This window comes from Eurypyga helias, unplaced genomic scaffold, assembly GCF_000690775.1.
Source record: "Eurypyga helias isolate BGI_N326 unplaced genomic scaffold, ASM69077v1 scaffold35285, whole genome shotgun sequence".
NCBI lineage: Eukaryota > Metazoa > Chordata > Aves > Eurypygiformes > Eurypygidae > Eurypyga > Eurypyga helias.
The window spans coordinates 6,012-19,369 of record NW_010250076.1 but is presented as its reverse complement, the minus strand read 5'-3'; the positions used below and the strand labels follow the sequence as shown (position 1 = coordinate 19,369).

The window sequence follows — 13,358 nt, the reverse complement described above, 5'->3', positions numbered from 1 at the left end:
AATACTGTTCTTAATATTTTTTCGCCTACTCCTTCAGTCACAGCAGTTAACACAGGTATCGGAAGCAACAGCAAGTCTCATCTGTGTGCCAACGAAAGCATAGAGTTTGGAGTAAGGAGTTTGTATCTGTGCTAATACTAGTAAAGCTTAGAACTCTTGTTACAGAAAGTCTGTGAAACAGCATTTTGTTCCAGTGCTTCTAATTAGTAGTTCTAACATTATTTTTAAATGCCATTTTATATCAAAAACATCTTAGTGACTTACACAACTCACGAAGTTATAAAGTACAATTTTAACTTTCATATATTAATTTTTACCTCAGTTGAGATGCTTTAACAATTACAGCTTCATATAGATCTTTTTTAATAGGTTGGACTTTGTATTTGAATAAAGAAGGATCAATTATGGCTTTCTTCTCCCTGAAAAAGATTAAAAATGCAAAACCACTTAACTACAAACACAAAACATCAGTCTTCTATTGTACATGTTTAACATATACATATGCATACACAATGGACCTCTTGAAAATACTCAGACATATTTAATACAGTGTGCAATTTCCAAAGAGGACCTATTCAATTCTGCCAACTTCCACCACGAGATTTAGATCTACATCAAATCCAGTACCAGCAAGCAACAGGAAAAGGAGATACTGGTTTTCTTAGTGCGGAGATGGGACATGAGAAGGGAAAGAAGAACAAAGAAGGACACAAGTACATCCCTATCCCGCAGAAAATGGTCTCCTTAATACTCTCAGTACTCGTGATGGCAACAGGTTGGCAGTGAAAAAAAAAAAAAAAAAAAGAGAGAGAGAGAAAAAGATGATAAGGAAAGAGTTCAAATAGAGTTAAATAACATGAATAAAAATAGTAGCCATAGAACTACAGATCACATCTCAAAAGGAATAAAACACAGGTAGAATATTTTTCTGAAATACCAATTTAGAAAAAACATCCTCAGCAACAACATTTTGAAAATAACACAAATAAGGCAATGCCCCTACACTTTAAAATAAATGCTCATTGAGTTACATGTTTTGGGTGGGTTTTTTTTCCTCCTTGAAGTGTACTTCCCTTTTACAGCTATCAGCTACAGAGAACTAGATTTTTTCCCCTGTGGAAATGTTTCTTTAGTTCTAACGTAACAGTAACTGTTTTCTTACACTTCTTCCTAAGACAATAACCATTCAGGCCTGCTGTTTTACAAAACAAAATTCACTCTTTTAAAAAAGGGAGGGTTTTCTCCATAGCAAATACACTTTAAATAGTATGGACAGACTTCATGAAGAGAGATAAACTACTGACATTTTCTTTAACTAATGTTGCATCTTGCTATTAAAGAAAAGAACTAACTTCTCCTAGCGCAGGAATTTGTAATCAAAAGTTCCATTACTTTATCAGGAAGAATTCAACTGTCATCTTATGTCATCAGTAAGGGAAGGTAAAGAAGTTATGTGGATGAACTAGGAGATTTACAGCTATGCAGTTCATCATTACTGTTGGTCCTTCTGGCATTTACAAAATGCCCGAAGGTGAAATCTGTGACAAAACAAAATAAATCAAAATATACCACTCGCTATTCTTGATCACTATGAAGAACACACACAAGACGTAGTGAACTGTACTTCGCAAGGCTATAGACTACAAAATTTACTCCAATTATTATTTTTCCCCCACCACCTCTGTGAAACAGAAGTCCAAAGAAATGCAACATTCAGATGCCTAATAATAAATACATTAATTCATACAAAAAGCATAAAAGAAACTACTTATCTACAATTAGTGTCATTTTAGATAAAAATAATTTGCAAATTTCCATAGAAAAAGAGTTTACAAAGGTTAAATGCTCAACATAGTTAAAAACGAAGGGACAGAAGATTTAGACTTGGAAACAGTCACACATCTACTGGACCTAGAGATAAGCACTATGATATATACTCTCTGTCTTGTATGATAGTACCCAAGTTAAAGTCACAAGAAGAGTCACTCAGACCAACCCCAATTTAAGAAAAGTAATTAAAAAAACCACCCAGCTAGTCATATTAGCAAAACAGAGATAAATTGCATAAACAAAGCAATTCAGTATACCCACTGGCAAGATTAACATCTCTGCTTATAATTTTAAGTTTGTTAAAAGAGGCTTTGTCTTTTGGTCATACTGTGACTTGGTCTTCCATGATCATTACTTCAGCATTCCTATCTTGAGACTTAAGGCTGTCGCTAGGAATATCTGGGTAGTATCAAATACAAACTTGTTCCCTCACCATACAACCCTGCATTTCCAGTCCTCTGGATCCTTCTTTAGCTTGTTAGACTAAAGAGATAACGTTCAGATATACAATAAAAGGCATCAGAGTGCCACTGTTATATCAAAACTGTATTAACACATTTATACATTTTGCATAGACTCAGCTCCCATACTGTCTGTAATCAAAAGCACAGCCCAAATAATTATGAAATGGTTAACTCTTGTGTCATTAACCTTTACTTTTTGATTAAATCCATCTCCCACCTTCAGTGGATCATGAACATAGCCTCAACCTAATTTCCAAACACATTAAGATATTTCTGCTTAGTTTCTGACTTGCCAGTGATTACCTTAAATAGTTAACATATTCCCAAAATCCTCATCCATAAATCCAAATTTAAAGCAAAACTTTTGCTTAGTGCAGAACAGGAGGAAAAAGATCATTCAGTACACACAGAAAGTTTTAAAAAATTCCCAGATTACCTAGTCACTTCGGCATAAAAGTAATAATACTATTTTTTATTATATTTTACTTTACAAAGTATTATATAACACACAAGAGCTAGCAAAGGTTAGACTCATTTCACAGCAGAGATCCCCAACAGCAAGCCTTCACAGGACAACCCTGACAGACCACCAGATCTAGAGGAAAGAATAAGATTCATTTGTAACTTAGTAGGTGAACACAGGAACAGACTCACCCATATTATACTAGTTTCTACTGCACTCAAGTAAACATGCCTACCACCTGGCAGTCTTGTGTTTTTTGAATGAGGTTATTCACCAACAGATAATATGCTCATCAGCCCTTCAATTACTTTGGCACGGTGACAACATGACCTAGATATAAACTTCTGCTTACAGTCCTGCTGCATTCTATTCAGACAGTGTGGTCTTAAGGTAGCTTTACCAAGAAACTTCGAAGACCTTGTCCTTCTGAGTTACCTTGTCCAGGACATCACTATATTATATGGTCCAAGTCTTGCTGGAGCTCACTATATCTTGTAGTATTAACAGAACTAGAAACTTTGCACAGAATAATACTGTGGGTTAGAGGATCAGGAATGGACCTAAAGTGAATGCTGTCGTCCTTTCCCAAGGAGAGGCCATGAATGTTATTCTTCTCTTTGACTAGGTTTGGGAATAGGAAAAGTTCCCTTGAAGAATGCTTTCTTAATAACACAATCATTTACGGTGTCCTTATGCTCCAGTGCAACCCTTATGCAGAGGTAATCTGTATATTGATATGGATCAAAAAGCTGGCCTTTGCACACCTCTGAAGGTTGCTGCTGCCAAGTTACTTTATGCCAGGTAATTACAACTGTCCATTTGGAACCGCAAATATTTTCTGAAGTCTGACTAAAACTTCAACATGGAAATACAGCAACCTGAAAACTGGTAACAACATGGTGGATATGCCGCTCTAGGGAAAAGACGACAACATTTTGCAACAAAATCCTGACTTTTAACCTTTTGTTGAAGTATGAAGCTGCCCTTAATACAGTGCTTTGGTCTTTCCTTGCAATACAGAGTGGACTAAGACCTACCATCACTATTATTAGATTCAGGGGATGCAGGATGAGAGAAAGAAAGGAAAGAGTAAAGATAAGAATTAAACATGAGGAAAGATTTGTTCCACAGAAGACACTGTATAGCTTTAACATCAAGCTATGTCCATACTTTTTTGAACATCCTGTTCCTCATTTCTTCTCCAAATACAGGTAGAAAACTAGGATGAAGGTGGCAAAAAAAGTCTGGATGGTAAGGTTCCACTAGCATTACTTCCAAAAACTTTGTTACCTCTGCTTACTTCCTGCAAATTGTGGGATGCATTAACCCTCCCCAGAATAAAGATACTTCACTTCAAATTGAATAAACACACAAATACATTGCCACAAACCATCCAGCAAGCCAAGAAAAAAAAAATTTTCTTCTAGTAATTCTGAGGTGGTTGATAGACCACATTACCCATAGTTCTCGCAGGATGAATGCCATGAATTCATGAACTAGTTGCAGCTAGTATCTTATATATTTGGCAGTACAAGCCCCTCAAATCTCCAGTCTGCTGCTGAGTGCTAAAGCAAATGCAAGAGTTCAACATTACCCCTAAGTCTAGTGCTTTAAAGTATGAAGACTGTTATTCCATGATGACCACTGTCCTATGGTACCAGAAGGTTTCTGGGCAAGCACCAACAGTTTAAGATACAAGAAGCTTGCTACCTTTTGCTTTGCAACCCAGGCCTTAAATGGCAGCTTGTTTTTCTGAGGGAGTGTGGGTGGGAGTGAGAGCATCCAGGCTTCTTTCTCCCTGTACAACCTCACCTTTTACTGCAGAACACAATAAAAAAGGTCAGCAGGGACACTTACAGAATACGTAGCTATTTCTGTGCCATGAAGACAGAAGTGGGGCCAGAGAAAGGCTGGGATCTTGAATGGCATCTATTTTCTGATAAGGTTCTCCAACCTTACAGATTTCAGGAAAAATATTTGCAGATGGCCCATCAATCTGTGCTGTGCTCCCCTCCCCCTCTCACAAGCATATGGAGCATCTGCTGTACCATTGTTTAACAGCACTGCAGCTTTGTGTGAAGGCTGGGTCTCAAAACGTGGAGATTTGTGCACAGATGGAGGCAGAACTGTGGTTCTGCACACACGAACTTGACATTGGTCTCGAGGTGAACATCCATACTCTCAACATCCACATAATTTCTCCATAAACAGCAAAATATAGTCCCTGAAGGATTAGGGCTGCAAAACTGTGTCACTTAGTACAGTGGGATTTCTTATTGTTACAAATAAAGGCATAGAGAATCTTAGATGCCAATATACAAAAATTGACAGTGCTCTACTTGCAGATAGGTTTCACAACTACAGCAAATAATACTTTTATGTCTGCATATACCCAGAATATATCCAGAAACCAACTGGAGCATTTTTACACTCCTGCATTTATTATAAAAAGACTCGCTTAAAACCTCCAGTAAGCATTTTAAAGCCATAAGAGGTTTACAATTTAAGCTTGCAGCATGTTAGTCATGTATGCCACAGAACAGCGCCTCAAAAAGTTGTCTCTCTCACAGGATTTCTGTTTCTAAGAGAAAAAAATTATTTTCCCTCCCTTCTCTGCACTGTGGTTCTCCCCAGCTGATTACTTTACAAACTGACTGGGAGCATAAGACTCAATCTTACTACCAGTTCTGCATGCATGGAAGTGACAGCAATATAAAGGGATCAATCCCACAGTCACCTCTGTGCATGTTTGCATTATTCCAATAACCTCCTTTCAAATGCCATATTCCTTGTAGAACACACAAAATGCATTTATTTTCTCAAATATATGAGATCTCCTGATGAACAGCTTAGACATTGCCTTCAAGGGATAGCAGAGAAAAAAATTATCCCATGTTATTTTCTTAGCCAAGTGAGGAGCCCCACCCTGGTTATTCAAGGCATGGGAGGACATGGAAGTGCTCATGCAGCAATCAACTAGAATAACTTCTGCATCCACATGGCATCTGAAAGTCAATGACAGTTCATATAAAGCCTGTAAACATACAAATACTAGACATAAGACTGGGACCCACTTCAAACCCTCTTCTTTCATCAACACTGATCTTGTTAAGCACACAAATCTTTCTTCTCATTATACAGCTAGGATAAACACTACGTATAAGCTCAACCACCGGTCAAGCAAAGGGATACTCCAAATTAAACACCACAGTTATAGCCAAGAAGCATTCTTATTCAATGTTATTAACATACTCCAGCCTATAGGCAACTCCTTAAGACAAGGCACAAACTGTTTCACTGCACCTAAAATGATAATCAAATCCATGAAAAACCATGGTATATATTTATATGGACACATGCACAATGAAGAAAGCTTTGTACATTTTATTTTGGACAAACACATTAAGTCTCTAGAAAGATTTTTCTGAGAGTCCCAGTAAAAGTATGTCCTATTATTATGAGGCAACCTCAAGTCCGAGCCCCATGATGGAAGTAAAGTAATGCATCATACTAAGTAGTAACAGACTGCAGAAATGCAGAACATGACTGCATTTTCCAAGTTACAGCAGCACAGGTTCTGCAGCACAGACAGAACTAGTGATAGGCATGCACTGCTCTTCCACCACCTCCTAAAAGTCATTCCAAGCAGATTAACAATTATTTTGTGTCTACTTCATTCCTCATAATCTACCAGAGAACAGCATAGAATCATAGAATGGTTAGGGTTGGAAGGGACCTTAAAGATCATCTAGTTCCAACCCCCCTGCCATGGGCAGGGACACCTTGCATTAGACCAGGTTGCTCAAAGCCACATCCAGCCTGGCCTTGAAGACAGCCAGGGATGGGGCATCCACATCTCTGGGCAACCTGTTCCAGTGCCTCACCACCCTCTCTATGAAGAATTTCTTCCTTATATCTAATCTAAACCTCCCCGCTTTCAATTTATACCCATTCCCCCTTGTCCTATCACTACAGGCCCTTGTAAAAAGTGCTCTCCCAGTACCCTTGTAGGCCCCCTTCAGATACTGGAAAGCTGCAATGAGGTCTCCTCGGAGCCTCCTCTTCTCCAGGCGGAACAAGCCCAGTTCTCGCAGCCTTTCGTCATAGGAGAGGTGCTCCAGCCCTCTGATCATCTTTGTGGCCCTCCTCTGGACTCGCTCCCAGTGGTCAATATCCTTCTGATATTGCGGGCTTCACAGCTGGACGCAGTACTCCAGGTGGGGTCTCACCAGAGCAGAGTACAGGGGCAGAATCACCTCCCAGTTATGCCCAGCATAACTGGTACCTGAATTCAGCTTGTTACTTTCAGCTGTCTGAATGCTCACAAACCATACAGATCAAATAATTTGTTTCAGTCAGACCATAGCATGTCTGCTTTAGTCCCATTTCTACTCAGTCCAAATACTTTATACTGCAAAAGCATCATTTACCCATTTTGTGCAGAGTTATTGTGTGTTTCTGAGTCGTCACTGTCACTGATGATTATTGCATCTCCATCAGTGCTGCTGGTGTGGCCATTTGCCATTCCATTGTGATGGGCTGGAGCTATAACTTCCAATATCTTACATGGCAACCTGAAACAAAACACAGACATTTGTTAAAGTCCAAGTCTCACTAGCACAAGGAGCTGAGAGTTGTAGCAGATGTTACTTTAAGAATACACATATTGTTTACTAAATAATAGGCAAGAGTCTTGCACTGAAATACTAGGTAAAATATTAATTTCATTAATTCCATCTGATAAGAAACAAATTCAACTGCTTACACAGTTACCAGCTGTCCTACTCAGGACAACAAATCAAGTCACTGGTAGAATTATTTGTGGTTGTGATTTTTTTTTTTTTAAGTTAACTTTTAGTTAACTGACAACTAATGTGTTACTTCAAAACTAGACACCAAACCTTTTACACTAACTTTGACAGCAGCCAAAAAAAAGCAAGAGATTTGTAAGTACAAATACTTTGGCATCTGAAAGAGATCATCTTCTACTGCTGTCAATGACCTAAATAAACAAGGCTGAAGTGATCATTATGCATCTAATCTTAATAATGGCCCATTTATCTGGTGACACATATTAAGGCTCCATCTGGCATGCACATAATTGACAAAACAAGTCTATCCCTTTGCCATCCTGAATGCTAGTTATAAAAGGTAGAATTAACTATATATTAAAAGTATAATTAAATGACACTTCATGCTGGATAACTGTATTATAGCTGGTTCTTAACCACTAACTTTCACACCTTTCTGGAATTCCATGGTTCGTATTTTTTACTTTAATATTCTAGAGCCTTGTCCACTTAATGAAAATTAACTGTTGCAGTCAATGGATGCTATCACATACCACCACTAAAAGCTCAAAGGGTGGGGGAAGAAAGAACACATAATAATTCTCTTCTCTGGCCACCAAACACTGACTTGAAACTAATAAAATGGAGAATACATGATGCATAGTGCTTGAATTAGCATGGAATCACACCTAAGTTAAAAACAAATCAAACCAACATCAACAAACCTATGAGAGTCAAATTCTAAGTGTTCTTTTATTTGAACTGAACACTGGAAAAAAGGAAACAATGACAAGATGTTTCTTACAGACAGTACTATCCAAAATATGCACAGCGGGGGGGGGGGGGGGAGGAAATGGGGATCAGGGGGAGAAAAGTTGAAGTTGTTAAAATATCCTAGCTTGTATTCATTTGTGAATTTAGCCAGGACCAGTAACACAGTTAGTGCCTGTTGCTGCCCTTCCCCAGCCTCTCTCCAACAGGGAGAGCACTTCGGGATGCTCCAACAGGATGTTATTTTAAAAATCATGAAAACAGTTTAAAAACATTTAAACATCTTTATATATTCCTAAACACAACAATATGACAAAAGCTTAATTACCCACAGGGACATCAGAGCTGCCTGCATGCAGTGGCAGCCTGATTCTACTGGACTCACTGACCACAGGCACAGGGCCATCCTAATGCAGCCTTCCCATTTCCAAAGTTGGCTGGTCTGGGGCTGGAAGTCACAGCTGCCTGGTGAGTGAAGCCCAAGCTAATTAACTGTGCAAATCTAAACAGAGTCCATGGAAAGAACCAAGAACACTGAAGTATGTAATGGAGACAGAGCCTAGTGGCTGTTCATAAAGTAAGTTCAAGTCCAGTGAGGCTTATTAAGGTCTGGCCGCGTGATTCTACTGAGCTGAGTCCTAAGAGAAAAGTCTGTCCTTACAGTATCTTGCAATATTCAGAACATTGCAGCCTCCACTTCATACTAAATAATATGGAGCTGACTGCATGGCAAAATGTGTGTTATCAGGCTGTTTTTTTAAATTCCAAAGATCTCCTGCTAAAAAAAGACTTCTTAGTAGACTTATTTTTGTTCCAAGTTATAAAATACATTTCCTAATGAGTTCTATTCAATTAAAAAAACCCTTTTCTATTAATTACTAATGTAAAATAATCAAAAGCACCAATGTTTAATGCTACTGACACTCTTCCTAATCAGTTTACTGTTTGAAGACCACTAGAGGGAGAGGATATACACTAAATTTGCAATCACAGTATAACAGCACAATAAAGCTCAATCACAACCTACACTAGCCAAGGCCATGAAAGGACAAAGAGGCTAAAACACACACAAAACCATCCTCCTGGACAAAAAGACTTGAATGTTCAGTCATTGAGCATTTTACTAACATTTAATTTACCTGCTTATCCATCGGACAGCCCTGTAATTTACAGGGTATCACATTTCCTTCTGTAAGAACAGAGACTACATTCTATGCTGCTTACTGAATCAAGTGCAAAATCTCCAACTTAGCAGCCTTTTTTTTTTGTTCCATTTTATTATTAAACAAAAAGAATGACTAATGGAATAAATTATCACAGAAAACAAGCTGTTCTCCATCTTCCATGTCTTCATTCAACTTATTACCAGAAATCTTTGGGGAAGGAACCAAGTGAAAGACACATTATCTGACTCAGTAAAAGCATAATCCAATGAAATTTAACAGTTACTGATAGACAGAAAATTAAAGCAAGTGATGCAACCCTTCCTTCTAGCATTAAAGAAGTAATAACCTATGAACGAAGACTTTTTTTTAGCCTTGTTACAGCCAAGTCACAGCTAGTAGCAGCCAGTTCCTTGAGTTAAGGGAGACAAATACACTCTGCTTCTAGTGTGAACAAAGGTCTGCTATAACCTAAGGTTCACAAAACCTTCTCAATAACCTAATTATTTCCCAAGTTCACTTACTACAACTCTTACGATATAAAATAAGGCACATAAAACAGCTGAGCTGAGAGCTGAAGCAAGACGCTCAAATGAAGCGTACTACTTGAAATACTTTCTAAAGAGGATACCTTAAAAATCAAATAAATTCAATAAAATAAAATTCAATAAAGTGTGAGCTAAAATTTTAGCTTCTTATTTTACATCTTAGCTGACCATGGTTAAGATGAAATATTGCTCTAATTATGCCCCCCAACAAAATCTCATATAATTTCCACACCTGGTTCAATAAATTACTTTCCAAAACCAGCAATTTGACATTATAAATAACAGTACTTCAGTGTCAGCTGTTTTCAATTCCTTGGCAACTTAGACAAATCTTAAATTAATCTGAGATTGTTTTCTGTCTATGTTATGTTTGTGACTTATGTTTCAAATAATAGTGTCTTTTCCAATGGCAGTACTAGGAAAATATTGTTACACAACTCCTACAGTTCTTCAAGGGAATCCAAACACCTCATGTTTTAAAGCATAGCACATGCGCCACTTTGGAGGTTAAGTCAGCTCCAGTTTGGCCAGAAAAGCTGGACACATACAAACTGAAAAAGCTGGCCATTTTTAATGAATACACTACCTGAAAGAGTTAAAGAGCAAGCAGAATTATCTCTGTGTTTCTTCTGCTAGATTACAAAATTGCACACATCATTTTCAGAGACTGCCTGAACAAGCCACACCACAGGACTGGGGGGCTTTCTCTGCCATTTCTTTCTGGTGTCTTAAGAGCCCTTATCATGCAGACACACCAAAACAACAGGAAGACAGAATCCCTCCCAAGCTCTTTGCGTTCCTCCTACCAGACCTCAGCAACAAGGCAGAAGCAGCCAAATTCAAACCTGAGCAGCACAACAGAAGGCTAGAAAGCAGAAGAGCCTGATAGGGTCATATGACCAGAAAAACAGTAAGGCATCAGATTCAGATCCTGCAACAACCAGAACACAGGAGTTGGAGTCAAGAACCACTGGGGGGGGTGGGGGTGGGGGTGGTAAGTCTCATCTGCCTAGTCTCTGGACAAAGCACTTGTCCTCTTACCCTTTTTGGATAGTCTGTCCACTGCTTACAGTACTAAAGACTACTTCATATGCTCAAGATAAAAACATTTACATTAAGCCAAAATGCTAACCCTTTTAGTGTTTGAGTCCCCTCCCATTTATCTTGTTCAGCATCTAAAAAGCTGCATCAAACCAATCTATCCTACAAGAATATTACATGTGCAATATTAGAAGTTCTAAATATCAATATTTAAATTGCTTGAGCAACCCCTGGTTGCACATGCATTATGTTGTGGACTTCGCATTAAATGATGTGTGGAGCTCAGATAACAAACAATTCTGCTGACCTTACATGTGCAGCCTAGTCATTAGACAAGTACTAAGATGAGAAAGATAGAAACAAACTCTGGATATAGTTTTTCTGTACAGAAGGCAGCAACTCCAGACTTAAGTTGTCCTGACTTTGCAGACTGGGATGTCACTGGTTGAAAGAACTAGAGAAGGGAGGAGATGGAAAGCTTTTCTATTAAGCATCAACCTTACGTACATACTCATACAAATCTCCTTACAACTTATCGCCTGCAGCACATCAGATTTTTTTTTCCTTCCTGGTGTAGTACAAAATTTGCCTTATTTAAGATCTGGCTCAGCCACTAAAAGAACTCAGAGAATCACTTTGTTCTTCAATGACCATCTTTAATCAGCTCACTCCCATCATCCAATATACACCTGATTATGTGCTGAGAACTCAGGCCACCCACAGAAGCTGAAAGTTTGTGCCCTGTCTACTCTGCAGTGTAAACTGGCACCTTCCTCCTGAAAAAACGCAAACCAAAACAACCTGACAAATGACAAAAAAAAAAAATTGAACCCACAAAGGATTTAGCACACATTCTGCAGGTATTTCCAAGTTGGGCATGTTTAAGTCTTTCACATTTTAAACCTCAGTTAGGTGAAACTGCAAACGTTTCAAGAAAACATGGACCTTTTCTAGTACTCTTCCAGAAGCTGCTTTAAAGAAAGACTCAAGTTAGCTACATGTTGTAAAAGAACTTACTTACAGTACAGAGCATATGTAGAAATAATATGAGCAAGAAAGTTCTGAGGCTCAAAATTATTCCAAGTTTTAAACAAAGATAACAATAAAAACACTTGCAATATATACATCAGTATAAGAATAAACATAACACTAAGCAGAGAAAAAAGCCCCACCACACTAAATCCCAGACAATCACCTATTACAAACATTTTACAACTAATTCTGAACTTCTCTGAGAATGCAGTCACAATTTTTGCCACTAGCTAAAAACCAAAAGTCCAACTTTCATTGATTCTTTAAACTTTCAATACTTCAGCCATTCTGAGTACACAAAATACCATGGAACGAATTACACTGAGTGATTTCATGAAACTTTCATAGGATTTTTAATTCATAGCTTATCCTAGTTTCTCTTTAAATCTCATTCTACAAACAATGCAGCTTTCTCATACGAGGGCACTGACAATGCTTTAAAAATCCACCATGTGGACCAAAACACTGTTGTGTCAAGACCTAAGAGTGCCATCCTGCCTCCACAGCTGCTTCTAAGCTAAAGAAAGAGGTATCAAGACCAGCAATACAATCCTACTCCTAATTAAATGTAGGGAGACACATAACAGTATCACTAGCTTAAGCATCACACCTCATTTAGAGTGTGTTTGATGGAATTAATTATACTGATTTTTGGTTTTAAAAAAGTACACACAGAAACCACCCACACTAAACAAAAAGAAATAAATATTTATGTTTAAATATACTTACCTTGCACCGTTATTTCTAACTACTTCCACTGTTTCACCAACAAAATAACGATCCTTGACATAAGCAAAGATTTCATCACACATCTCATGAAGTCGGGAGCGATGGGTAAGGGTGGACAAGTAGAGAACTGGATTGATGAGTGCCTCTGGAAAACTTTGAAGGTTATGTCTGGCTTTCTTCTCCGATTCCAGTGCTTCCTGATAAGTGAGTCCTGGTTTACCTGTGACAGCACAGCTCCACACAAGGCTGTTGCACAGAATGGTACGTTCAAAAAAATCACTGAAAAGAAAGGGGGGCAGAGACAACGAAAACGGTTGAGTTCTGGCTAACATATTTTATTTGCTCATAATTAATAAAACAGAAAATTTCTTTTACAAGCCTGAAATGAAAAGGCAGCTCTACTCCTGTAGAGGTTGTAGATAATCAAGGGTTATTTACAACTTTCTACCATAGCATGGTAAATTGCTATTCTAAAACCAAAGTCTCCTCTCACTACAGACTACAGTAACAGCATTAACACCTACAGG

General features: G+C 38.1%; 1 protein-coding gene across 1 annotated transcript in view; it reads right to left on the bottom strand.

Moving 5' to 3' along the window:
* The window catches only part of BAZ1A (bromodomain adjacent to zinc finger domain, 1A), a gene marked incomplete at its 5' end in the record, with an annotated part of 49,406 nt that extends 36,296 nt beyond the window's left edge, over nt 1–13,110 (bottom strand). The window contains 3 exons of the mRNA XM_010151578.1: nt 318–419; nt 7,188–7,331; nt 12,832–13,110. Of these exons, the coding sequence (XP_010149880.1) occupies nt 318–419; nt 7,188–7,331; nt 12,832–13,110 (525 nt within the window). The remainder of the gene's footprint in view (nt 1–317; nt 420–7,187; nt 7,332–12,831) is intronic.
* Between the last annotated feature and the right edge of the window lie 248 nt (nt 13,111–13,358).